At 51.3% G+C, this 25185-nt stretch overlaps 10 protein-coding genes and 1 non-coding gene across 12 annotated transcripts; 5 read left to right on the top strand and 6 right to left on the bottom strand.

Annotated features, from left to right (window-relative positions):
- Nucleotides 1-796: 796 nt before the first annotated feature.
- Nucleotides 797-2470, bottom strand: PV05_07804 (uncharacterized protein; the record flags this gene model as incomplete). The annotated part of the gene is made up of 1 exon (XM_013457269.1): nucleotides 797-2470. The coding sequence occupies one exon, from the start codon at nucleotides 2468-2470 to the stop codon at nucleotides 797-799; it is 1674 nt and encodes a 557-aa protein (XP_013312723.1).
- Nucleotides 2471-2947: 477 nt separating this feature from the next.
- On the bottom strand, nucleotides 2948-3783 carry PV05_07803 (uncharacterized protein; the record flags this gene model as incomplete). The annotated part of the gene is made up of 3 exons (XM_013457268.1): nucleotides 2948-3125; nucleotides 3182-3504; nucleotides 3556-3783. The coding sequence occupies 3 exons, from the start codon at nucleotides 3781-3783 to the stop codon at nucleotides 2948-2950; spliced, it is 729 nt and encodes a 242-aa protein (XP_013312722.1).
- A 657-nt stretch (nucleotides 3784-4440) lies between these two features.
- Nucleotides 4441-4557, bottom strand: PV05_07802. The gene has a single exon (XR_001230711.1). It is a non-coding gene; the product is annotated as a 5S ribosomal RNA (ribosomal RNA).
- A 536-nt stretch (nucleotides 4558-5093) lies between these two features.
- PV05_07801 (uncharacterized protein) lies at nucleotides 5094-6550 on the top strand. The gene is made up of 3 exons (XM_013457267.1): nucleotides 5094-5419; nucleotides 5469-5542; nucleotides 5589-6550. Exons 1-3 carry the CDS (start codon nucleotides 5264-5266, stop codon nucleotides 6379-6381), a joined length of 1023 nt encoding a protein of 340 aa, XP_013312721.1. The 5' UTR covers nucleotides 5094-5263; the 3' UTR covers nucleotides 6382-6550.
- A 267-nt stretch (nucleotides 6551-6817) lies between these two features.
- Nucleotides 6818-8647, top strand: PV05_07800 (uncharacterized protein). Its single transcript, XM_013457266.1, has 2 exons — nucleotides 6818-7134; nucleotides 7197-8647. Exons 1-2 carry the CDS (start codon nucleotides 7034-7036, stop codon nucleotides 8341-8343), a joined length of 1248 nt encoding a protein of 415 aa, XP_013312720.1. The 5' UTR covers nucleotides 6818-7033; the 3' UTR covers nucleotides 8344-8647.
- A 424-nt stretch (nucleotides 8648-9071) lies between these two features.
- On the bottom strand, nucleotides 9072-9971 carry PV05_07799 (uncharacterized protein; the record flags this gene model as incomplete). Its single annotated transcript, XM_013457265.1, has 2 exons — nucleotides 9072-9643; nucleotides 9791-9971. 2 exons carry the CDS (start codon nucleotides 9969-9971, stop codon nucleotides 9072-9074), a joined length of 753 nt encoding a protein of 250 aa, XP_013312719.1.
- A 1018-nt stretch (nucleotides 9972-10989) lies between these two features.
- Nucleotides 10990-13664, bottom strand: PV05_07798 (uncharacterized protein; the record flags this gene model as incomplete). Its single annotated transcript, XM_013457264.1, has 3 exons — nucleotides 13569-13664; nucleotides 11141-13518; nucleotides 10990-11054 (listed from the first exon to the last, which is right to left on the bottom strand). The coding sequence occupies exons 2-3, from the start codon at nucleotides 13308-13310 to the stop codon at nucleotides 10990-10992; spliced, it is 2235 nt and encodes a 744-aa protein (XP_013312718.1). The 5' UTR covers nucleotides 13311-13518; nucleotides 13569-13664.
- Nucleotides 13665-16144: 2480 nt separating this feature from the next.
- On the top strand, nucleotides 16145-17548 carry PV05_07797. Of its 2 annotated transcripts, XM_013457262.1 has the most exons (5): nucleotides 16145-16214; nucleotides 16385-16453; nucleotides 16886-17009; nucleotides 17060-17175; nucleotides 17352-17548. In XM_013457262.1, the coding sequence occupies exons 3-5, from the start codon at nucleotides 17005-17007 to the stop codon at nucleotides 17456-17458; spliced, it is 228 nt and encodes a 75-aa protein (XP_013312716.1). In that variant the 5' UTR covers nucleotides 16145-16214; nucleotides 16385-16453; nucleotides 16886-17004; the 3' UTR covers nucleotides 17459-17548. The 2 variants fall into 2 exon arrangements, with proteins under 2 accessions (XP_013312716.1, XP_013312717.1); XM_013457263.1 differs by lacking the exon at nucleotides 16385-16453 and having other exon boundaries at nucleotides 16648-17009.
- A 282-nt stretch (nucleotides 17549-17830) lies between these two features.
- Nucleotides 17831-18154, top strand: PV05_07796 (uncharacterized protein; the record flags this gene model as incomplete). Its single annotated transcript, XM_013457261.1, has 1 exon — nucleotides 17831-18154. One exon carries the CDS (start codon nucleotides 17831-17833, stop codon nucleotides 18152-18154), a length of 324 nt encoding a protein of 107 aa, XP_013312715.1.
- A 1750-nt stretch (nucleotides 18155-19904) lies between these two features.
- PV05_07795 (uncharacterized protein) lies at nucleotides 19905-22122 on the top strand (the record flags this gene model as incomplete). The annotated part of the gene is made up of 2 exons (XM_013457260.1): nucleotides 19905-20157; nucleotides 20204-22122. The coding sequence occupies 2 exons, from the start codon at nucleotides 19905-19907 to the stop codon at nucleotides 22120-22122; spliced, it is 2172 nt and encodes a 723-aa protein (XP_013312714.1).
- A 97-nt stretch (nucleotides 22123-22219) lies between these two features.
- On the bottom strand, nucleotides 22220-25133 carry PV05_07794 (uncharacterized protein). Its single transcript, XM_013457259.1, has 2 exons — nucleotides 22854-25133; nucleotides 22220-22801 (listed from the first exon to the last, which is right to left on the bottom strand). Exons 1-2 carry the CDS (start codon nucleotides 24785-24787, stop codon nucleotides 22555-22557), a joined length of 2181 nt encoding a protein of 726 aa, XP_013312713.1. The 5' UTR covers nucleotides 24788-25133; the 3' UTR covers nucleotides 22220-22554.
- Nucleotides 25134-25185: the final 52 nt, after the last annotated feature.

The raw sequence follows: 25185 nt of genomic DNA, 5'->3' as shown, positions 1-25185 counted from the left end.
ACACTGAGCGTTAGAGTCAAGAGGATCGAGCTTTGTGGTCAAAGACTCTAGCGTAGGCAGGGGAGGACGACGTACCTAAGCAAGGCATGACTCCGGGCAGATTGCGGGTCAATTTTGATTGGTTCGTCTAGACGTCGCCGGAAAACGAATCTGCATTTGCTCGTCTCAGCATTTCTCTTTCGATTGAGGTTGTTATCAACATGGGCACTTACTCGAGAGGCATAGGATATTCAGACCATCAAACTACCTTGGAGCTGGATCAACGGAGTGGCACCTGGCTTTATCGACAGCCCAATGGTGGCTGCCTTGGAAGCGGCGAACAATATCAAACAGGCGGACCTCAGTGCGCAAGCTTTCGACAGGAAAGGAAAGCCAGAGGAGATCGCTGCAGTCGTTGCATTCTTGTTGAGTGACGAAGCTTCCTTTGTGACAGGAGCAATCTGGAACGCCGATGGAGGCTGGGTATGTTAAATGCCGACGCCAATCGATTCTGTTGGGCTATGCTTCCATTCTAGCTGCTTGACGCACTGTCACCGAGATCTGGCTGGCCATTCGCGGATATATACATACATGTTGTGGTGGCCAAAGAGGGCTGAGGATTAGGAAGTCTCTTAACTGTTTCCCATCGAGTTAAGCTTGTGAACCGCCTTCAGCAATCGAATGAGATTTACACCTTTGAAGTCTTGAGAAGTCTATATACACACAATGTATTCTTCTAGTGTTCTTGAAGCATGATGCAAATATCCAGACGCCGCCGCTTATATGCCAAACCCGGTATAAAACCGTGAACGCACGTTCAATTGCCACCTGTTTCTGCTCTCGGCGAAGAGAGTCTGACTGCTTCACGCTCTAGCTCCAACTTCTCGTCCGCAGTGAGGTCGCTCGCGGCTTTGCCGATTTTGCCCCAGATGACCATCATGATGAGACTCGCAGCACCGGCAGCCACGGCTAACCAGAACACGTTCTGATAGCTCTTCCTCAACCCCACTTCGTCCAATGTGTATGACTGTATAATGTCGCTCAATCCAAGGACGAGCGCCATTCCGAGTTGCAAAACGCTATTGATCAGCCCGCCAGCCAGACCCTGCCTTGCCGCTGGCAACTTTGTCGTGATGAACACGCAGATCACCGTGTACGAGAGGTCGATGCTCATCGTGGTGAAAATACAGGATGGGAAGATCCACGCCCAATAACTCCCACCCTCAGGCACAAAAGCAAGGAGCATGGGAGACCCGACCGCTGCCGCTCCAGCAACAATGAGAAGGAAGTGGCCCGACACGAGATGCAGGATATAGCCCTCCAGGATGTTTAAAACAATCCCACCAACCGCCACCGGCGTGAACCAAGCCACCACCTGCAGCGGTGTGGCGCCCATAATATTCTGGAAATATAGTGTCCCGTAGAGCAAGTAGATGCCGCAATTGCCGTACAGCAACATCAGTGCAACGGTGAGTTGGGTCATACAGGGTGTTGTGAAGATGTCGGCAGGCAGTAACGGCATTTCGGCCACCCAACCCTCGATGTACACAGCAACCAGGAGCAGGATACACCCGACGCACAACAACGTGGGGATATAGGGCGTACGCCAGCCTTGCTTTGCATGTGCCGACTCGGTGATAGCGAAGACGACGAGGACTATACCGGAGACAGTAGCCCCAGCGCCGAGCCAGTCCATTTTAATCCCGTTCCTGCGGCGCTCTTTGCTGTCGTCGGGTACAAAAAGGACCGACGTGATGAGCGTGGTGAACGTCAAGACGGCGCCGATCCAGAAATACCATCCCCAGCGAATAAATTGGCCAACGATCCCGGCGCAGAAAATGCCAAAGTAGAATCCTATCACGGCGGCGGTGCCGTAGAGCGCGAAGACCAGGTTCTTGCGTGGACCAGGTCGGTATGCGGTGCCGATGAGCATGACACCCGTTGGTAGGAATGCAGCTGGTCCCAATCCCTGTAGTGCTCGACACAGGTCCATCATCAACGGATTGACTGCGAAGCCGCATACGATACTCCAGACCACAAGCCAGGCCAGACCTATGAGATAGACAGGGTATCCACCGTACATATCGCCTAATCTGCCAAACACGAGCAATGTAGCTGCGATGACCAAGGAGAATGCCGTAGCCGGCCACACGCTAGACGCTTGAGGGATGTCCAACGCCTCGATGAGTGTGGGGAGAATGATGTTGAAGCCCGAGACGAAGTATTCAGTCAGGATCTGGGACATGAGGACAGAAAAGATAAAGCCGACTTCAGCCCATATCGACTTGAAAGTCGATGGACGCTCGCGTCCTAGTCGCTCAATCCGAACCTCCATTGACTCTTCGACGTCTGCCTCTATCTGGACTTTCTCGGGGCATGATGAGTCCATATTGCTGTTTTCGTTCGAAGAAGGGTTCAAGGATTGTGTGGCGACATCTTGGGGATTTCCTGCGGTGGCAGTGGTATGGTCACCTAGCATTTGAAGGGCCATGTCGTCTCACTGGAGACCCGATCAAAGAGAAGGTGTGTAGATATGCAAGTACATTTCCACTCTCGGACAACAGAAGATATATAAGAAATGCGATAAAGGAGAATGTCAAAAGCCAATTCCTTCGCCTAGACACATGAGTAAAGATGTGAAATAATAAGTACACACCGATTGGGATAAGAGACTCGGAAAAGACCATCTTCACGGTCCGCTAGCCCCATGGCGTGTCGGATACACACGCCTGGACAAATAAGATGAAGGCACGGGACAGGTCATGACGGCGGGTGTAATTGAAGCTGGAAAGATAGGGGGTCTTTGCTGCAAAAGTCGTCTCCATGGCACGATGTAAGCAACCTTGGCGTCCGAATCACCGTCCATTCTTCTCCGGCCAAGTCCGGTACCGCGCTTCCTCCTCCACCTTTATCCTCCGGTCTCAAGGGCACTGGCACTCCTTGCACGCTACATGGTGGCCTCGTCAGTTCAAACAGTGACAGGTTTTGGCTCATGCTCTGTCTCCGCTGCCTTGTCTTCTGTGCCAGCTTCGACGTCAGCCGCGGGAGTCGTCGTGGGTGCGGCTGCAATGCTTGTGCGTGCAGCCTCCATTCGCTGTTGATGCATGGACATTCCGAAAACGGTCAGAGTCAGGGTGTAGAGTATGCTAGGCTGGATGTCAGTATCCGGCTCGTTCGCTGCACTTCAGGATTCTGCACGTACAATTCCACTGCACTCAATCCTGCAGCAGTGCCAGCCAGCGCAACCCCGGCGTGGTACTTGTTGGTACTTCTTCTGACAATGGTTCTCTTCGCCAGGCCCAGATCTTCAGGACGAAAAGGTGCATCCCAGAACCCGTAGCTGTCTCCTTCGCCATACCACCAGCCATTGTAAACGCTTGTCCATTGTGCCATCATGGCGAAACTTGTCAGCCAAAAGATCACGCCGAAGGCCTCGAGCGCCAGAACTACCCACGGATGGTAGAGAGCGGGCCGACGAGACAGAGCGACGAAGTAGTAGACGAAGATGACGAGGCTAGCCGATGCCTTTGTGACGGTCAGCTTTGCGGTTGACTCTGGCAGTAATAATTAACTTACTGTGAACAGAGTGACAGCGAATGCATCGTAACCTCCCCAGATGGAGGCAGCCGCAGCTGTCAAGGCAAGAACCACCACGGCCAGAGCAACTTTTGCACAGCCTACAGCCGTGGACCAGCGAGGCATGGGGACGACCTGCATGTCGACAGTCGTAGACATTCTCAGCGAAGTGGACGTGGAAAACCGGGAGATAGGACGTGGTGGTTCTTCGACGGTGAGATCAACCATCACTTCAACGGAGACCTTCGAGAAGGCCAATGTGGAGGGAAGAGAGCACGAAGGCGACGGGTAGTAATGCGCTTATCCATGGTGATTGTCTTTATCTGACCGAAGCGTGTGACAATCTGCGAACAGTCAAGACTTGACTTCTCCGGGACAACGTACAAAGGAATGCAGAATCAGGTGGCTTGAGGAGAACAGCCTCGCCATGCAAGGGATGGATTGTCAGCGTTGCGATTAGTCCTCACAGCTCCCAAAATCCGAATGAACAAAGGCTTTGTCTTCACTTGCCAAGCCGTTTCCGTAAGGTTCTCGCCTCGAAACTATGAAGGTCATTTAGAAGGCGCTGGCGTTTTGATGGGATACCAATCATGGATCGCTCGAAGTGTGTAAAATATCTCCGTCTAGCGATGATAGAGTCGGCTAGATTAAGTACGGAGTACACAACGTTGCCTCTCAAGGATGGGGTGGGACGTGTGATAGTTGTGTTGAGTTTGAGCTCTCCAATAAGGGTCAGCTTCGACCTGCACCATCGTGATAAGTGGTAGGCGCCTTGGGGCCATAAGGCAACCACGACCAGGGTCCCGTGTTTGTGCCAAAAAAAACGTAGTCCGTTAGAACCTCCCCTTCATCAATATTCATCATGAATTCTCCCAAAAACAAGAAAAACAATCAACAACGAAGATTCGCTGCTCGTCACCGACGCAACTACTAACTCGTCGACACATGGCTTGAGTACGGCTGAGCGGACGGGAAGCCCTGTTCTCCATGTTCTATGGTCGATTGCGAAAGTAAACATCTTGAAATAATATATATACTACGGAAAAGGTTTTCCAAATCCTTTTGACTTGCTGTAACGCATGATGAACGCCTTCACGAAGATCGTCCATGCTCGGTGAAAGCCTTTCGCATCTTTCGAGAATCGACCACTAGAATATATACCACCCGACACCACCTTATTTTTCCATGTTCCCATTGTCTCGCTACTAGAACCCAGCGAGCCGACTGCCTCGAGACAATTATTCACGCCAGCTATAGCTCCGGCGAAGCTCCTAAGCGCATTCATTATACGATACTAGAGAAGGTGGGAGGTGACACACGCTGAACAAGCGGGAACCGTTCATGAATACCTCGGTAGCTACATCTAAATATTGATCATCCGCAATGGACGAGGCCACAGCTTCTGAGCCCAAACCAAGCTTTTTTGCGCCGGTGGTAGTTGATGTTCCAAGAAAGACTGCCAGGGTGAAGACGAGATCGAGATAAGTCCAAAACTTCTCGGAAATGAAATCCATCTGCAGCTCCGATTCTCCGATTGCCACTGACATCAGGACCCAACCTCTTCCCCATGTTTTCAACATCGCAAAGGCCGTCGTCATTATTGACAAGCAAGGTCCTCAATACCTAGTCGCTCTCGTCAGTCGATGTGAATTCAAACTTCCTTGTGGCGCCGAGGAACCTTCACTGTTCTCGGAAATATATTGCGATCATGTTGTCCCGGCTCGAGAAGCGAGCTTCGTCTCGATTATCACAATTATCACGGCAGGTTTCCGGCCAGGCGAGAACAATGGCAGGGTATAGCAAAACCAAATTCCAGCTGAACACCGGCGCAGAAATTCCAGCCATTGGGTTTGGGACGTGGCAGGTGAGATCCCTCCCCTGTGACCAACCACGATATTCACATTGCGGCACAGGACAAAGAGGCTCAGGAGGATGCCGTGTATGAGGCATTGAAGGTCGGATACAGACACATTGATACGGCGAGAATGTGAGTACGCGCTGCTCTTATACTTTTCGATCTGACATCTGTCCAGATACGGCACCGAGCCTGGCGTTGCCAAAGGCATCAAGAAGAGCGGTGTGCCTCGGAGTGACATCTTCATCACTACAAAGCTATGGAACAACTCCCACCATCCCGATGACGTTGAGAAGGCTTGCGATGCTTCATTGAAAGACCTTCAGACCGACTATCTCGACCTATACCTCATGCATTGGCCAAGCCCTTTCGCTCGGGGAGACAAACTCATGCCAAAGAAGGACGACAAGATCCAAACGGGCGACACCGACTACGTCGATACCTATAAGGCTATCGAGAAGCTCGTGGCAAACGGCAAATGCAAGGCCATTGGCGTCAGTAACTTTTCCAAGGCCGAAATGGAACGGCTCATCAAGGAAACGTCCATCGTCCCTGCAGCTCATCAAATGGAACTGCATCCCTACCTGCAACAGCCCAGCTTTATTGAATGGCACAGATCGAAAGGCATCCATGTCACACAATACTCACCGTTCGGTAATGCCAACCCTGTCTATGACAAGGGCCAGAATATTGGAAAAATGATCGACGACCCTCTTCTCACCGACATTGGAAGAAAATATGGCAAGAACGGCGCGCAAGTAGCTCTGGCATGGGGCATTGCCAAGGGTAACAGCGTGATTCCAAAGTCGAAGACTCCTTCACGCATTCAGGCGAACTTCGAGGGCGACTTCAAGTTGGATGCCGAGGATGTGCAGAAGATTGACACGCTTGACAGAAAGTTGAGGTTCAACGATCCTTCGCAGAATTTCGGCTGGAATTTCTACGCTGATTTGGATGGCAAGCAAAAATAAATTTGCAAAGGGTCTGCTGTAAGACTAACTAGGATGCTGAGTTAATGCTCCTTCTTGGATTATGAGGAACAAGTAGAACTTGGTTTTGGCTGTCGTACAGGCGCGTGAGACGATACCTGATTGTCATATCCTACTACCCAAGTACATAGATGGCAATGACACTCTCGACGATTCTCATTCGAAGGCCTCGGTCTGTAGCGTTACGGAAATCTCTGGAATGACGACGCAGCCCTCGAGTGCGGGAGTCGTGTGTTTGCACTGCCACATACCTGGCTCGCTGGTACGTGAGGAAATTACAAACAAAGAAAAAAGCGTCACTCTCGCCCTTGCATTGGTGCCTCGATAAAATAATGACGCCAAGTGTCGATCGATCCGATTTTCTTTGTATGATGCTACCAGTCGTGCCTCGAGTGCCACCTGCGGGTATTACCAATGTTTCCCCAGTCGGTGGATCGCAACACCTGCCACAAACCTCTCTAAATACCGTCCAAGATCTCTCTATGTTCTTGCCTCCATCCTTTCAAGGTCACTCTGCAGTCTTGGGCCTGTTGATACAGAACCCTTCGCTGAAAGCCTCATAAAGTGCCCTTGCTCGCAGGGAGGCTGTCCACTTGAGTGTCGCGTGCTCAATTTCCCCATTCGCGAACCCGCAATGGTCGCTACCACCAAAACCGTCAGCAACCTCGCTGTCGGCGCCAGATATCTATCTAAGCGTCTTCTGGCTTCATACATCCTAGACTGGGTCCTGATCCTGTATGTTCCTCTTGGCCTTTCTTCTGGTTTTTTGTTTCGCACCCGGACTAACACCATCCCAGTGGCACCGCAGCCGTTGGCGGCGCATTCTCCAAAATCGATGGCGCCAGACACGACTTTTCGCTTCAAGACCCCTCCATCTCCTTCCCTGACCATGGCGACACCGTCTCCGTTGGCGTACTCATTGTCGTTTCGGTTGTCGCACCGGGTGTTATTACCGCCCTAATCTCCCTACTCTTCGTTCCAGGCCCCACGATTCCGCACTCGACGCCCAAAGCACTCATCTGGCGAAGAAAGATTTGGGAATGGAATACGGCTTGGATGGGGCTGGGTCTGGCCCTAGCCGCTGCCTTCCTCATCACCGAAGGCCTGAAAGACCTTTCCGGCAAGCCTCGACCCCATATGCTGGCTGTGTGTAACCCAGACACGTCCCCAGCCTCAATCCGGCAACACCAGGTCGGCGGGCTGGGCACATCCATCGATTCTGCGGTCCCCATCGTTGTGGACTGGCATATCTGCCGGAACACAGACGTCAGCCAAATGCGCGATGCGTTTGCAAGTTGGCCCTCGGGTCACGCGAGTTTCAGCTGGGCCGGCATGCTGTACCTCAGCCTGTTCATCTGCGCGAAGTTCGCTGTTCAAATTCCTTTCTTGCCGCCGACACCTGCCTCTCAAGACAGCCGGAGATATATCTCGACGTTCGACGAGGAGAATGACATACCACATGAGGAAGACCACTCGTCCAAGAATTTGCGGTCGGATACATCCTTATCCTCACCTAGACACACGCATCCTCCACGCAATGAAGCCGCTGCGCCACCCATATATTTGCTCATCATAGCATTCGTCCCCATCGGCGTGGCATTTTTCATCTCCGTCTCACGCTGGTTCGACTACCGACACCACGGGTTCGATATCATCTCCGGCTCGCTGATTGGCATATTCACGGCCTGGTTCGGATTCAGGTGGTACCACCTGCCCATTCGAGGAGGCAGTGGATGGGCGTGGGGCGCCAGGAGTCGGGGCCGGGCGTTCTGGCTGGGCATCGGGCGTGCGAATTACGTCGGCGACGAAGGATGGGAGACTGCAGGGAGGAATGCGCAGAAGAGAAGTGATCTCGAAGCCGGCCGAAGAGACGTCACCGGTGCTGGGCTCCCGGATAGAGGAGACGCGACCGAGACGGCGGTCACGAACCCTGCACAATCATAGTATGATTTTGATGGTTAGCATGGGGTTTGGTTGCATTGGAATCCATTCTTATTGAATCACATTAGCGATGTACTCGACCGTGTGCCACGCCCTGAACTGCGTCTGTGAGGTTATGCAGGCAAAGACGTGTTCAGGCGTGAAAAGACCGGGAACATACGTTGATCGGAACCGCGTGCTTTTTTAGGGGCAGTCTTGTAAGGTGGTTGATGAGGCGAAGGGGCCGTCCTTGCAGAGTGCGAGCGCGGTGTACAGAGACACTGCTCATACTAGCGATGACAATATTATAATGATATTTCCTGTTTGCAGTCAATCACGATGTTCCTGTTTGAGGAGTTTTCCAACGTCAACAGCGAATTATGTCCAGCCTGCCAGCTCAGACGATGTCTGGCGCTAGCTTGGGGACCCCGGACTCGAAAGAATCCTTGAAATAAGCGAGATACAAGTGCTTGCGTACTCCATTTTCTCAAGATACTCACTCAGTAGGCGAAATATCCCGACTGCGAAGAAAAACAAGGATGCATGTGCCTTCATGCTCCATTATGCCTTTTAGAAGGACGTTTCCCTTAATATCCGGATCTTGTAAAAGTATCTTGGATGGGAACACCGAGTGCTAAACGCTGCTACTAGTACTCCTCCACCTACAAGTGGGCCAGTACAGACTCACTCCATCAACTATACGGATACCACTCGAATCACGCCGGCATTGTCAACTTCCCATTCCAGCATTGTCATACTGTGTCCCCCAAAAGCTTGTCGTTGATTGCCATCGCCAACGCAACGAAGTTTCTGCTCTCCATGAAGTCAATGTACATGATATTTGGGAAAGCGACGTGACTTGTGTTCGGCAGCAGATCCTTCCATAATGCCTTATTGGCCGAGTATGCCAGCTGCCGGATGGTCTTGTTGCGTTGTTGCCAATCGTTGAGCTTATCGAACCCCTTCAGCGTATTCGGAGGCAAGAAATCCTCGTGTGTGAATTCGGGTGGCTGTTGGGTCAGGGTCCAGGATATCAAAAACAAGCGCTTGTCGCTCGTGCGCATGAACTTCTGCATCTTTTGCACTTGGTCTTGAACCATCCCCACGCAGTCATTGGTGTTGGAATGCTCGTTGTAAACATTGAGCTGTGAAGGTAGATAGAATCCCTTGTCTCCGTAATTGCCCAGAGTGATATGGCTTGGAGCTTCAACCACGATCAACACGGCGGCCGTCCCAGAGCCAATGAATCGCGAAAGATGGAGAAGACTGAGATTGTCCGCCTCTGGTTCGGTGACAACGAATCGGTGCTTGAGAAGCATGAGTTCTGCGAAGAGAGAGTTCCATTCGGACTGCGTGAACTCCCGCCAACCCTTGTCGGATTGCAAGCTATGTGACATGTTGAGAATGATCAATTCCGCGCACTTTTCCGTGAAGTGATTGATGTCGTTGATAATCGAAGACATCTTCTAACCTCGAGCTCCAAGCTTCTCCGAGTAGTGCCCAGTCCAGTATACGCCACCTGAGATGAGCGGTCGGATGTCGAAATACCGCGAACCCATCTCTAGCTGTCTCAGGATCTTTAATGACTCGGTCCGAGTGAAGAGCGCCATGAGGTCTTTCGGAATGACGTTGGTATACGACAAGATTCCCATCCCAGCATCGTGAGTACCAAGCATGCAAATTTTATGAAATGGTCTAGCACCGAGTGTGCGCAGGTTTTGTTGCATCCAGTCACGGGGCGGATTACTGGAGGAAAAGCAGCCTTGCTTGCCAGAGAGAACGAAATGGATCGCCCCATCATGCTGCCACCCCAGTTGAATACAGCTGCCACTTGGGTTGTTCGGGGTGTCAATGTTCAGTAATGAACTTGGATGCATGACGGATCATCCTTGGCTTCAATCCGGATAGCACAACCTTCAGTACCTTTCAGTGCAAAAGTGCAATGACCACTGGTGTCGGATCGAGTCGTGCCTAGGCTCTGTTTGAATTCGACAAATACCGAAGCATTTGTCCCTAAATACCGTCAGAATTCTGCAGTGCCGACGTTGAGAGTGTCTCTCACCGGGCTTGATATCTTTTGGAAAGCGCCATGCGGTCAATTGGTAGCTCCCTGTCTCTTTTATCTCCCAAGTATATGTTGTTGCATTCACCAACACCGGTGGCAGCCTTCACCCGCACCGGGAAGCCAGTTTTGCGCCGCTACCTGGGAGTTGGAAGCCATGGTAGGCCCGGAGGAAGCCGATAGTAATAGGGATAACGATATTTGAGTTTGCGGGAATTCGAAGATGCCGTCGATGTCGTTGATAAGGGTATTTGGAGGCCTCGATAGAAGTGAGGTCGTATCATGGAACAGCAGCGTAGAAGCAGTTTCGTGCCATTGAGCCACAGCAGGCAGTCGCTATGTGAGTTGGTCCGCTCCTGACAATCAACGTTGGAAGCAACCATGCAGGAGCTGCCGGCTTCTCCAAAGGCACTAGTCCAGACAGCCTTTATAGGTAGATCACCGGCGCCAGTGGAGGACGTCAGAATACCTTGTTGAAAGGCCGCCTCAGTGTCAGGCTGCACGACCAGCCCGGTCACAGTTCCTCGGTCAGTCTCCGTTCACGAAGCGCGTCGAGCCATTGAGAACTTTCCCGAGATTATTGAGGATCGTGCCTCAGATCGTTCAGTTCATCGTGAGCGGCTACCCCAATTCCAAGGCGTATATCGATCGTCTGGTTGAACATTGAACATCACTAGCAAGTGTCAATTAGCAACTTGTGCCGTCCAACATGTACTTCGGCAGTCCAAGGAGGATTGTACGCATTTCAGGAGGACTTACTCTGTCCAAAAGTACCAAAAGCCTCGTCCAACTGAGTGTCGAACTCAATTCCCGCATTGTCATGCAACGAGCCAAGGTCAAAGGAGAGTTGTGCATCCCCTTGTCCCGTCAGATTGGTGGGCAACGATCCGCCTAGTCCTGATGGCATGGAAGCGGAGTACAAATGACTAGAGTATAAGTTCCCATGATCAGCCTGGTGTGGTAGGCTGTCAGCAGCTTGTGTAGAAGTATCATCTCTCTCGAAACCAGTCTCGGTCTGCTCGAGCAGCACCGGACCAGTGGTTTGATTTTGTAGAGCATTGTCCATCTCTCGCAACACTGTAACCCTCAACAAAGCTGTAAGTAACTGGTCGATGTGCCGTGCTATCTGACTGCTGCTTCCAACATCTCTGCAAGCTAGAATAATCCGCATGATCCCAGCTTTGGCCTCTTGTGCAAGGGTGCTAAAAGGTTGCCTGGCCGGCGGGATGCATAGGATGACTCCGGCAGTGAAGAAATGCATGAATGCAAAAGAAAGAGATAAATGGTGGTTGAACTGGAGCATAGGTACCCGAGAAATCCGCAAAGCTGCATCGACTGCTACTTCCAGTGACCTTTGGACAAAATTCTGGCTGGACGCTGATATACTTCCAAGTGCCATTTTGTGCTCGAGTAGTGGCCGATGTATCAGAATCAGGGTGCTGTCGTATGTCAACTGGAGGACCATTGCCTGTAAAAAGAACGTTCTCGCCTTGTCTTCCTCTACATGGGTCAGGCACTGCAATTTGGAAGGGAACGGTCCGCTCGGCTCCACGTTTTGCCAATCATCGCCGGAGAGGTGTGGGGGGACCTCTTTCTGCCATGATACAAGCAGAGACTCGATATGCGAGACGGCCCCAATCAAGGCTTGTTGATCTTCAGGAGAGAGCGGATCTTTCAGACGTAGAAGTCGAAATGCATCCAGAGCTCGTCGAGTGATAGTGTATAACCGATATTTGAGCACATGGAAAGGCAGCTTTGACAGTCCAGACCTGAAATTGGTGGTATCGTCCTGATGAGCATCCGAAATAGCAACCACAGTATCATCCATCTCGCACAGCGGCTGCAATTGCGCAAACGCCGCGTCCAAGCCCGCCGGGCGCCCATATATCATGGCAGAAAATGTGTCCGCGATCGTGACGTGGTTCCAGGACCGATGGCGAACCTGAGTTGCAATCTGCTGTTGTTCTTCCGTATCATCACAATGCAAGGCCAGTGCGTATGCGTTCCTTACTGCCATACCTAGGATGCTCCATGCAAGACTGGGAGAGCCATGATATATGTAGTACGTGCCCAGAAGCGTGCATACCTGAACGGTTTCAATCTGGGAATCGTCCAGCAGATCAAGCAGGTGTAGACGAATTTCGGCAATGAGGTTCGACAGGAGTGATTTCGCGTCTAAGGCATAAGAACCCAAGACAGAATGCCCTTCCCATGCGGTGTCATTCATGACACACTTGAGGGCCATTGCTGAGGTCATCAATACGGCCATTATTGCTGGCATGTCCTGCCGCGTCCAGGTAGTGCTGGTCAACAATGTATCAGCCCGGATCACGAAGCTGGGTTGGTGGAAAAGGAAGATGAACCAATGGACACGGTCGAAATAGGCGTCCAACAAGAGGTGCATGACAGCAGGCGGAGGCATGATCATGTTTTGAAGAGCCCATCTCGAACTGGGCTGGCGGAAGACGCCTGGGTCTCCAGGAATAGTCGAGGTGATACTCGGTGAAAGCAGATCATTATGCCTGAAGACATTTTTGGCAAAGCCAATGACTGAAGTGTTCGCGCCAAATTGCTGACTCTCATTAGGACTCTGGTCCTCTGAGACCTCTACGCGGGGAGATTGATGCTGCCCGGGTGCCGATGATGTCTGGCCATTGGAGATTGTACCACACCGCTGCAGTGAGGGTATGTTTGGTGCCGACCCAGATGATCCGGAACGATCCAAAGTTGTTGCACGATTCTTTTGGTGAGTAGACCGTCGCCGACGTGCGGGAGATGCTCGGTCGCTGGTAGCCCGGGAAGAGCTATTACGAGGCTCACACTCCACTCCTGCACGCACGCAAAGAATGCAAGGCCGAAGCGCATCGCATTTCAGCTTCTGCCGTCTGCAGCGTGCACAGGCTTGAGTCACACGTCCGGTGGAAGACATGCTATTATTCGACGAACAGTAGCGAGGACAGTTTATAGGATAGGCAGGCCTCCTGTCCAAGACGAGGTCCAGGACAATATGCGTGGTAAGCGGTGCCCTGGTTCAATGTGAGGCCCAACTGCCGCTTCGACCATTCAAGCGGCAGCTGTTTGGCAACCCGGTTAAGTGACTTTCATTGTACACGATCACCAACGATTTACCCATGAGACTGTAGTACATTAGCCCGACGTTGCCATGAGATGCACGGGGTAATGTCACTTCATTTGTCTGAAACAATAGCATTATTGCATCCTGTCCTTCGAGTATCCGACTCAAAGGCATTTGCCATTCGACCGGGAGTTGATAAGGCATTCATCGGGCTCGAAGCGCAGAAATGGGGAGCGGGAAAGTAGCAGATTTTCCTATGACTTACTCCGGCCCCGGTGGAGGCTCCGGTGGAAGATCTAAACTGCTCCTGTCAACTCCTTTAGCTTCATAGAATCACGTTCCTCGACAAACCTTTTACGAGTGCCAGACACCAATATTCACTAATTCTATGACTTGCTACCTTCGTACTCGCCTGGAATCTGCGCCCCCTTTTAGTACGTCCCCGGACGGTTCACGAAGGGCAAGCACAAGGACTCCATTGTTATCCATCATCCCGACCGCTCCACCACTCGCAGACCTTCCAACGGCCCCTGGGCAACTCTTGCGAATTGCTTACTGCCTCTTGCGCTGCTGCAATGATAAAGCATCCCCTGTCAAGTCTTTGGTGTGATTGTTGAAGGTTCGTCTACAACCCGGAATGGTATCGCACATGGTCGTGCTGAACTTCCAGACGAAGCGAAGGGTTATCATGGGTCATCTGCTTTCATGCTCCATGATGATGGATTCCCCCATAAGGCCGGATGCCCTACCTACTCCGCATTTCTTCATCGTGTCTCCCCAGGTCATCGTGCGTTGAGACTTTGTGGGGACTATCTATGTTAGTGCATCCGGTGGAGGTTTTCGCAGACCAGGCTTTCTAAAGGATGGCTCGACGTACTGTATGGGGCAATGACAGCTCTTGGGAGGCAGCTGTGGCTTCAAGAAGAGATCGGGCCATACATAGTACTCCCTCGTAGACGGCTCGACGGTACCAAAGCGACTGACCAGATCTAGGACGAGTTAAAGTCTAAACACTCGCAGATCTGCTGGGAGTCCATGCCCTTGGAACACCGTACCCGGTGGAAGGAAAGCCTTGCGCCCTGGATCGTATATCCTACCACGTTCGTCCACCTTAGCCGACCCACGAGTCTTCACAACAACATGTTTCTGTTCCCCCATCCAGGCCATTTTCACAAGTAACAGTCCTGAACCGTGTGAAGCCCACCGACTTGCCCAAAAGCGCATCCTATTGCTCATTGCCAGCCAGGATGTTGAGTTCAACACTCGGTCAGAAACCCGACATGGACGGCAAGCCGCTATTCTCTGACGGACTTGTAATGCCACTGGACTTCGACCCAGCCTACTATAGTGACTTTTATTCTCCTTCAGATCATCCTGATGACGACAAAACAGTCTCGACGGCGAGCTCGCCCATTACACCGTCCTCCGATATCTCCGCTCTATTTCCCAGCTGGAATCCATGCTTACCAGAGCCAGTCATAGATCTGAGCAGCTGGGACGCCACACCAGAATGGATCAGGAACTCTTCGCGCCTGCCGAGGCGGTCGTTCGACTTCAATAACATTCATGTTGGGAGCGCCGAAAACAGCTTCTCTCACAAGAAGCGCCGGCACAATTATCAAGTTCCAGACAGTCTGGCGACTCCCCCAGCGAGTGAACCCCCAGAACCAATCCAAAAAGCTCCAAAAGCGCCAGATATGCCACTACGTTTTGTGGAAATAACACCGGACAACATCCTATCTGGTGACATTCATCGTGCTCAAGGAGAGTGGAAGCGAGGGCGACCTAGGATTAACAAATCAAATTTGAAACCGAAGTCCAACAAGGCTTCCTCTCCCAGTAGGAGCAATTGGCCTGGAACGAAAGCGTCTCCGGCTATGTCGACCATAGGAGTCCCTCGAGCCCATACGACAGAGTCATACAACCACAGTCTCTTTCAACCTGTCTTCGATCACCTTTTGGTGACTGATATGGAGCGGGATTTCTTCTCCTCGCTCTTTGCCTGAGGGAATTTGCGCTGAGCTGGTCGCACCAGGAGCGGGAGCTCGTGGTCTGCACCAGACTACTTAGGCAAAAAGAGGGCGATTCTGGCCGACGATTCAGAAGCAAACCATTACATGTTCAAGTATTGCCACGGTCGAATGCACAAACGAAGTGTCACTTACCTCTGCATCTGTACGAGCAGCCAGGAATCCACCATACGAATGGAAGGCCTGCTCAGCAGGAGAAAGGATAGAGACTCGAGCAACGTGAACGCAGACTCCATGTTGCCGAGCGGGATGAGACCTGGTCTCCGAACCAACGCAGGCTCTGTAGTAAAGATACTGGAATTTTGGAGGAGCATTGCTAATGGAGGTGCTGGATTTTCGGGCCATATGATGAAGCATATGGGAGAATCCTAGCTACGGTACCACGCTCCAAGTCAGGGCACATAGGGAAACGAAGAACAGAATGGTTATACATATCTTGAAGGCAACAAATAATTCAAGGTGGAGAATACTCGGTCAATAGATAGAGTGGCATCTTTCGAATGTACCAATCCCTCAGTAACTAAGGTACTCCTCCTTGTCCTCGAGGTCCTGTCTCTCATAGTCGACGATACATGGAAAGTCAGCCGAGGGGCTTGGCAGAATTTCTCCCGAAACCAAAAGTTTCGAGTTCATTTCTTTCTGCAGCTTCAACTGCGACTGCTTTTCAGTTTTCATGGCTGTTGAGAGCGTTTCATTTCTCTACCTCTTCTTTCATTCGTATAGTGTGGTAAGTACGAGCCTTTCACTCTCCTTTTCGAATGATGAGTTTACACAATCCAACTCCAAGAACTCTACGTTCAGTGAGGAACATAACAACTCTAGAATTACGCTGATCGTCTCCTGTGCTGCTTTCTCGATTCTGGCATGTATGCAGCTGTGGAAGCTAATCATGCGAAGATTTCTAGTACCGTTGACAATGCTTCCGCACTTGATGTGCACGACTCGCCTCGATGTTTCATGAAAAAGGTACGACTGAACGCCCTGCTCTCTTACTCTCTTCCTTCTGTGATGACCCCACGACACGAATGGCATTCCTCAGACTTAATACCCATGTGGAATCTGTCTACTACAAGTTTCAGCCTTGTCTGACTCCTGCACTACTTCCCAGAATGTTTCTCGTTGCGATGTTGCAGCAGAATGTTGACTTGAATCTCGAACAGGTACTTTATCCTACATGCCCACCCGCACCATCCATCCTATGACGAATACTTGAACGAACGGGCGGACAGACTGCGTGCACAGCTCCATCCATCCATCAAAGCAAGACGTACAAATCTTGTGGATGTGTGAGAAGTTGTGACACTTGTTGAGATTTCGTCAGCTGATAGGGAATCTTAAGAAGATGGCTTCGCATACGAATTGAAGACGCGCACATTTGCTGACTGTGTTTTCCTCCAGGTACAAATATCTGCCCTCGTTCCGAAACCCTGCTGGCATCTTATGATGAACACTATTCACACTGTTTGAACCGAGCAATCGCTTGGGCATGAACGTATTACACTGAAAATTCTGATTTAATGAGGTACGTCCCTATGCTCACCGCTGTCTTCCTTTGCTGACCATTGCTGACAGCCTGATACAGATGCCTTTTTCTTCTGCACATGTTATATCGTCTAGGTCTGGAAGCATGTTCACTGACGGCTATTTCCTAGGTGAGCCGTTATCTACCGCTGGTCCTGTGGCGAAAGGTATGTGTCTGTCTTTTCATTGCCTGCTGTTACTTCTGATGATCTCATGTATTCGCTGTGTTCTTACGGAATCTTTCATGTCGAACATACATCACCTTGGAGAACTGATATGCACTGTTCCGCTCCTTCTCCTATTTGTCCGTCACTCAGGGTAACCAGTCCTAATACTTCTTTAGTATACTCGCCTTTGATCGCTTCATTCAATCGACGGATTTGTGTTATTCGATATTTGGCAGGCTCAAGCCATATGGTCAGGGTGTTGGCTTGTCTGCAGCAGGTATAGATGGGTTTAGATGCAGTTTACGATCTGGGCAGGAGTCATCAAGTTTCCGCATCGGATCTCGCACATAATGACAATTGTGAATCAAATCAACCTCGTAGACCATTTGTCCTAAAAGAACAAGGCCTCCCTTTCCGTTTACCTCCAGCGAGCCCGCTGTCATTGTCAGTTCAGACAATAAGCAATCACGTGTAGGCCGTTCTGCTACTCCAAGGTTGATTTATTTTTCTCCAATTAATCCATCGTTGTGATCATTCCACCAAGTACGGAGATTCGCTTTCAATCAGTGCACCCACCAAGATTCGAGCTTTCCCACCCAGTAAGCTTGAGTATTCTTCAAGCTTGAAGAAGTCCTGCGTCGGCCGCGCGATCACAATGTCGGGTTTTGGATCTCCAGGCGGCGGTGCCGTCAACATCAAGCCAACGCCTCCGGAAAGAGGCTCGTTTCCGCTAGACCACGATGCAGAATGCAAGCACCTCATTTCCTCCTACCTGCGATGTCTGAGAAGACAGAATCCTCCCGGTAGAAACAACGAAGAGTGCAGAATACTAGCAAGAGACTATTTGAATTGTCGTATGGACAAGGGTTTGATGGCTAAAGACGAGTGGTCCAACCTGGGCCTGGATCTTGACAAGTCGGCGCAAGGGCAGGGAGATGGAAAGATGGGCGGTGATTCCGACGGGATACAGAAGAGCTGAGAAAAGAAACAAAAGCGACAATGATGGGAGACCTGACTCGTCTCACTTGTCGAGCTCGCATGTCGGCAGTCACGATGAAACAAGTTAGGGTTCCTGGAAGGCTACGGCTTTCGTCAATTGCTCCTGGTCCACTGTCTCTCATATGTGCAAGCTCCGTGTCAGTTGCCCGATAATGGGAAGATGCCATTGAGCTTTGGCTTTCCGTGCACTGCACAACCGAGTGATTCTGTCTTAGGAGGCAGGGCGCTCAAGGCTGTTTCCGGTGCACGACAGAGGCTGGGTGCATATCACATCGTCTTATTGCAGCCTCACGCCACCGCCGAGCTTGATCTCCGTATGAACGTGGGATCTAGCATACGAAGCAGTGGCGACAAGTGACGTGCTTGCAGCATTGGTGCGATGACGGATTTCGTGATTCTTCAACCTGTGGATGTTGGGCTGATCAGACGGGGAATGGGCGGTCATTGTGGCTGCTAAACCCTACGCTATGGCTTGACGAATAGAGAGGCACTCGACCTGCCCGAGCCATGGCATGAAAAGCTGGTTTTCCCATCTGGAGATTGCAGAAGGTTGCTGATGTTCGACAAAGCACCTCATGATTGCTTGTTGAACCAGGCAACGCCGGAGCCTACGCATGGAAAGAACGTGGTGTGACCGAGGCGAAGACCATGGACAACAGGTCTTATTCAAGTGGCTTTCGGAAGTCCAAAAGCATCAATTAATGGCGTCTATTCATTCGAGATTCTGGTGGACGTTGTTATCAAGGGAAGTCCCCTCAGTACATACAGTATCATGTGGACATCGCCTCGAAGTACGAAAACCACTAGATTCACACGGAACTTCCACAAGATATGGTGCGCTGCTGTCTGACAATACACAGTAAAACCATGTTTCCTCGCTTCGGGCCCTGGGGAGAGGCATGCATCGCCGCCCGTGAGATAAAGCTGTACTGTACGGAATATTTTACAGCTGTTTGGCGAGGGGGGAATTGGGCTCTCGATCCCAGCGTCTCATAAGATCTCGAGCCAGAGGCACACGAGGCGTAAAAAGGGGCTGATAATTCGTCCCACGATATTTCCACCACTGAGTTCTTCAGCATCAGTCTAGGCCTTCGCTTGTGGTCGCCAGAGCCATTACGGCATAAGCTTTCACCGCTCAACAACCTTGGGCATCATGATGACACCTTAAAAGTACTACCTAGTATTCAGTACTTCGTACGGAGTATGGCCAGCAAAATCATCGCATCACAAATATCCTGGTTATCCTGGCGGTTGGCGGCGAGATACCGGAGTCATCTCGAAATAGGCAATTACTTCTTCGTCAATTCCTCAGGCCTCCCATGTCCGTCGTACGACTTTTGAAACATTCACCGTCCTGACTAACCAGATAGTGCCCTCACTCGTCGCTGCGATATACAATCAGGGTAAGTCAAAATTCAAGCGTGCTGGCCACGTTGGCCCTGGCCATTTTGTCGACCGGGTCCGTGTCCGGTCAATGTCGAGCAGATTGTCGACACCCTTGCTCGCTTATTAGTCGCAATACATTCGCAGATGGCCCCCAATTTCTGTGAAACACTTTGCCACAGGCGCAAGCATGTCTGCAAAGTCAACAAAATGGACTCCCTGTGCCAGATGCGGCTCGATATCTTTCTCAAGTCTGTTTGGAAACCTTTCAATGCTTCCTGCACAATCCTGCGCCAAATCCCAACGTGCGAGGAAGGCCTTCAAGTCTTTGTTCATGTCTGCACGACATGGCGACAGATTCGGCTCTGGATTACTCACGAGTCCCCACAAGCGACGATGACCGTGTGGAAAATGTGCATGAGTTGACCCGCGTGGAAACTTCGCCATTTCCAGCAATCCAAATTACGCCCTCAGAAGAGAGGCCGCACCTGTCTCTCGAACGTGAGGGATCTGGCCATGATTCGCCTCACGAAGCTCCTCATGGTTCAACTAGCGAATCCGACAACGACGAGTCTGTCACTCAACCTCTTTCACCAAGACGTAAGTCGCCCTCCACGCTACTAGGTGTCTCTAACCAAGTCAAAAGCAACCGGTAGCCGTCCTACTGTCGAGAAATTAAAGGATGAGCGCAGACATTCCTCCTTCAGTACACTCAAGGAGCGTGTGCATGGCTCGATTACGCCCTCGCTACACAATTTGCTCGAAAAGGATACTCCGGAGAACGCCACGTCCCGGGAATATCGATACAAGACCCAGCGCAGGCGTCTTTTACGATTAACCATCGGCGAATGGTTCAACACGCTTGCACTGTGCGCAATCTACTTCAGCATCCTGTATGCCTATTCCCACAGACAGGCTATCAGCGTGCCTCAGCGGAGGGAGTTCAATGCGCTCACAACAGGCGTCTCACTCGTGCTTGGTGTCAACCTCGCAGCGTCGCTACGGAGTTATGCAAAACTGCTCCGGTGGCGAATGTTGGCGGCATGCTATCGACCACTCGAGACTTTTGACCTTGTGATGGGTTGCGACAGCTTGATCAACGTCTTCAAACTCCTCTACAAAGCGAAGAACCAGCGGTACAAACACCTGCCGTCAAGGACACAAATCTTTTGCGTTCTGTGGTTGTTGGTCCATCTCGCTGTCACGGTTCTGGTTGGTATCATTGGTCTGAACTACAACCTCGAGACTTCTCCGTACCAGGTCCTCATCCGAAAAGGAAGTGTGAATATCTTGGACCTAAACTCTCTGTGGCGTGAGCAGGGCGGCGCAGCTGACCTTACGGACCTCTACGACATCCACCTCAAGGGACTCGCCGGCGCCAATGGCTACGAATATAACTTGACCAAGTTAGAGGACGACTTCTCATCCTATATTACCGAAGAATTCGATGGCGCCGAAGGAGACTACTTTGGAGACTTCGCGGGACATACTGTCTACTATTTCCAAGACCTAAACAGCGAAGACCTGTCCGAAGTTGCCATATCCACGAGACATATAGAATCTCAAGCCAGGTGCACAGCTTTCGACGTGACCCACGGCCAGTACGGAAATCTCTCGTACGTCGTCTACAAGGACGGAGAGAAGGAAGTCAACCGTTCACTGCCGACTGTTCCTGGATATGGAAGTCTGATCACCATCTCCCAGATGAATTCGACGTGCGGTAAACGATGCGTCGACATTGAAGGCTTCCAAGCGCTTTCGGACTACTGGTCCATTTACCAAGCCGTGTATTTCACGTGCAACAACACCGTTTCACAGGCTATCGATACTCGAAACAAACTCACCTCGGACTACTTGGTTTCCGATGTGGTGGCAAGCATGCTTGCTGGAGCGATCGGATGGGACAAAACTCCGCCCACAATATTGCCTGACGGCAGGCAGGAGCAATATCAAATCTATCAGAACATCACATCCATTGGTTTCAACGGCGCAGGCGGCGAGCCGGATGCGCCAACCATGGCCGACGTGATCTCCAGCTTCACAATGGGCACGATTGCGACCTTGGACGCCTCGGCAGATTTGGATTACAGAAAGGACGTCGCCGACGGAAGACAGCCGATTCCTGCCCAGATACTGAAAGTGACGTGGAAGTACGCAGGCAGCATCCTTGGGTTGATCCCTTTCATTCACTTCTGCACGCTGGTGTTGGTTATCAAGTGGGCAAACAAAGCAATCATCAAGGACGATAGCCATCTTGCCATTGCAAAAGTATACTACACACTTATCGGCCTATTGGGCGAGAGAGGATGTCTGCTTCGAGGGGATCAGATCGTCGAGCTGCTCGCGAATCCAGATGTCGCGTATGGCTGGAGACAGAGTACTGATTATGAGGGTGCTCTGCACGTCGACGTGTTTGAGCGCGGTCGAGGCGCTCCACGAGTCGAGAAACCATTCCTGGAGGGATGGTACGATGGAAACAGCAAAACACCCAGCTCGGCGGAGTCTCACGCCGAGATGGCTCAAAGGAGGCGATATAGGGACATTGATGCTGCCGATTACTTCTGATCGCTGTGAGTGGTGCTGCTGAACACTGGACCAGTCAGGCAGGGAGGGTTGTACATGAAGGAGAAAGAAAGATAGGAAGATAGAAAGAGAAGGAATACACCGGGCTCCTGCTTGAGTATTGAGCATAATGTGCTTATAGAATTCGCTGTTGCACCCTTTTGGGCAACGGCTTGCATTTGACTCGCAGGAAGTCGCTTGACTTGGTCTTTATTTGCGGTAGTACCGGTCGCATCCAACATATTATACATTTGACTTTTGGAGTGGTAGTACGACAGCCACCACATTAAGCGTCCCAGAGAACAATCACATGCTCAATACCACCCATGAAACTCCTGCCGCTATGCTCATTGTGCTGCACGCTTTATACGCCAGAATAAAACGCGTGGTCCAGAGCTCTATACACATTTCGAGTACGTCAAGGCGGAAAGTAGATCACCGGTTCAAATTCCATTGCGGTTTCAGAGCCGCAAACAGTTCGTCTTTGGTTCCAGCCACTTCCTTGGGAATACGGCTGACCCGGTACGCTCCTGTACGGATGTTATGCGCATGCATGGCAGAAATGCCGGACCGATTGCTTCGAATGCTGCCCGTCTCGCTCATCGTAGAGTCGGCTCCCGGTAGTCGACCTGGTGGAGCAAAATCCAATGCTGTAAACGTCCCTGACCTTCTCAATGCATGACTGTCACAAGTTTTAGCACAATGTTCCACTGCCAAGGGAAAACAAGACTTACGGGCTAGGTATCACCGCTAGGTCGTCAAAGGACGAAGCCAGCGGAACATGTGGGCGAAGCGGCATCTTGTACTGCCTCATTCCACCTCGAGGACTTTCAGGGGTACCGGCCCTTTGGTTTTGAAATTTCTTGGGCGGCGCAAAGTCAGCGGGCAAAAAGTTGTCGTCGTTGAGGAGGTGAGGAGTCGGCAATACATTGAGAGGCTTGGGGGGAGGTAGCTTCTTCTTGGGTCGCATATGAGACGGAGGACCAAAGCGTCCTGATGCAGACGAGTATGCTCTTGGACTGGACCTGTAGCTGCCGTTGGACACCGTTGCACGATGTCTTCCGTACGGCTGACGGGGAGGCTCGTAGTATGATTGATCATCGTACCCTCCGTGTCCGTAATTGTCATAATGCCCTTCTGACCCGTCGTAGTACTGACCGGCTGGTTGTGGTTTGGTTTCATCGAAGTATTCCTTGTAGAAAGACCGGATGCGGTTCGCTCGTTGCTCAGGGTTGTCAGTCGGATCCTCAGGAGGAAGAGGTCGCGTGCCCATGGTTGATCGCCGCGGATCGTAGCCGAGGTACTCCTGATACTCTAGATATTCCTGGTATTCTCCAGTCACATTCGCATCATAGTCATCATAGTAGTCATCAACATATTCCTCTTGATGGTCATGGCTGGCTGGTAGGTCTTGGGCAGTTTCGGCTTGGTGGTTGAAATCGGTCGAAGGAGCATTAGAATGTTGAGGCGTATTATTGGCTAATGGCGTGGGTGACTGGTGGTTCGTCGTAGAGTCAATGGAGTTCTGCTTGATCCCTTGCGAATCAATGAAACTGAGCTGGGGCAGGCGAGGCTGGCGCTCTTCTGCTTGGCTGACTGTAATACTAGGTGCATCCGAGGGCTTAGGTTGATGTGAGGAGGCTGATGCGGGAGCAACCTCGAGACCATCATAACGAGGCTCCTTCACGAGGGCAGGTGGAGGAGCTCGAACCTCCCCAGCAGGAGGCTCCACTCGAATTTCAGCCACAGTGGTCGTGCCCTCTTTCTTATACAGGTCTTCTTCTGGCCGGCCGCTTCCCCCACTGATGAATTGTCCCAGATAGTTGTTGCTGGCTCTCAGTGCAGTGATGGCTCCAGTGCTGCTCGTGGTGCTCACGTACGACTCTCGTCCTGCATCTGCCGGGGCTGGAGCAAGGAGGTTGGAGCTAGCCGACTTTGGGTTGTTCGACATGGTGTCTAGCGATCCATTTCGTCCTCCCATGGGATTGTCCTGTCCGCTGCGCAATAAGTTCTGCTTGGAGTCGTATTGGTAGCGGAGGCTAGACCCTGTGTAGCTCGAGGAGTCATCGATGGGACTTCTGCTGCTTGACGAGGGCCGTATAGAACCATCATCCGGAATGAAGGTAGTTGCTCGATATTTGTCATCGCCCGTGTTCAATCGAGAGAGGGAGTGCAGAGATTCTCGAGACTGGTGGACCTCAGGAGGTAGAAGATATGGGTTGTGCATACCCAGGTCCATAGACAAGCCACGACCCTTCCGTCCCATCCCTTTGTTTTCGGTCATGGACATCTGAGGGCCATTTTTGCCGGGCTTTTCCGGGGTAGCATGCAGCCCGAAATCCAGTGACTTGTGCTTGTCTTCTGCATCTTCTAACCTTAATTTCTTCACATGGCGCCGATGTAGATATATCAATATGCAAACCGCGATGCCAAGCGGGATGACCACGCCCAAGACGATAGGTAACGTGTCGCTTGATCCTCCTCCACCACCTGAACTGGACGAGCCGGAGCTCGAGGTCTCGCTTCTTGCCACCAATGAAACTGGCACCGGCTTTTCAACAAATAGTCCTTCTAATCTGAGGTCTGGAATCGGGCCAGGTCGAGCGAAGGGGTAGGGGTTCCGTGGTTGTATCTGAGGCTCATTCTCCAGAAGAATTGCGTCGGACATTGTGTAGCTGGGTGTACAGTCGTGACAGGCGTTTCTGTGGTCAGAAACAGGGTATTATTGTTTAGCAGTAGTCTAATAAGACATGGTGAGTCAAGATCAGAGGTCGTCGACTCTCGAGGCTGGGGTTTGGCGGTAGGTGGTCAATGGGTTCTGTGGTGACGGTCCAGACTGCGTAAAGGAATGGACGTGGAAACGCTTCCACACTCGGCGTTAATGAACGACTTGGGTAGGTATTCAAAAGAGTGACTTGGAAAGAGTGACAAAGAGAGACAGAAAGCAACGACGGCAAAGGTAGTGTGCTCAATGCAGCCAGCAGACAGGTTGAGGATGCAGCAATGGATGAAAGCAACACAAAGGAGAAACACACAATCAAAGGTCGGCACCACGGAGTTTACCAG

Source organism: Exophiala xenobiotica, assembly GCF_000835505.1.
Source record: "Exophiala xenobiotica strain CBS 118157 unplaced genomic scaffold supercont1.5, whole genome shotgun sequence".
Lineage (NCBI taxonomy): Eukaryota > Fungi > Ascomycota > Eurotiomycetes > Chaetothyriales > Herpotrichiellaceae > Exophiala > Exophiala xenobiotica.
The sequence above is the reverse complement of the archived record's forward strand: the minus strand, read 5'-3'. Positions and strand labels throughout refer to the sequence as shown.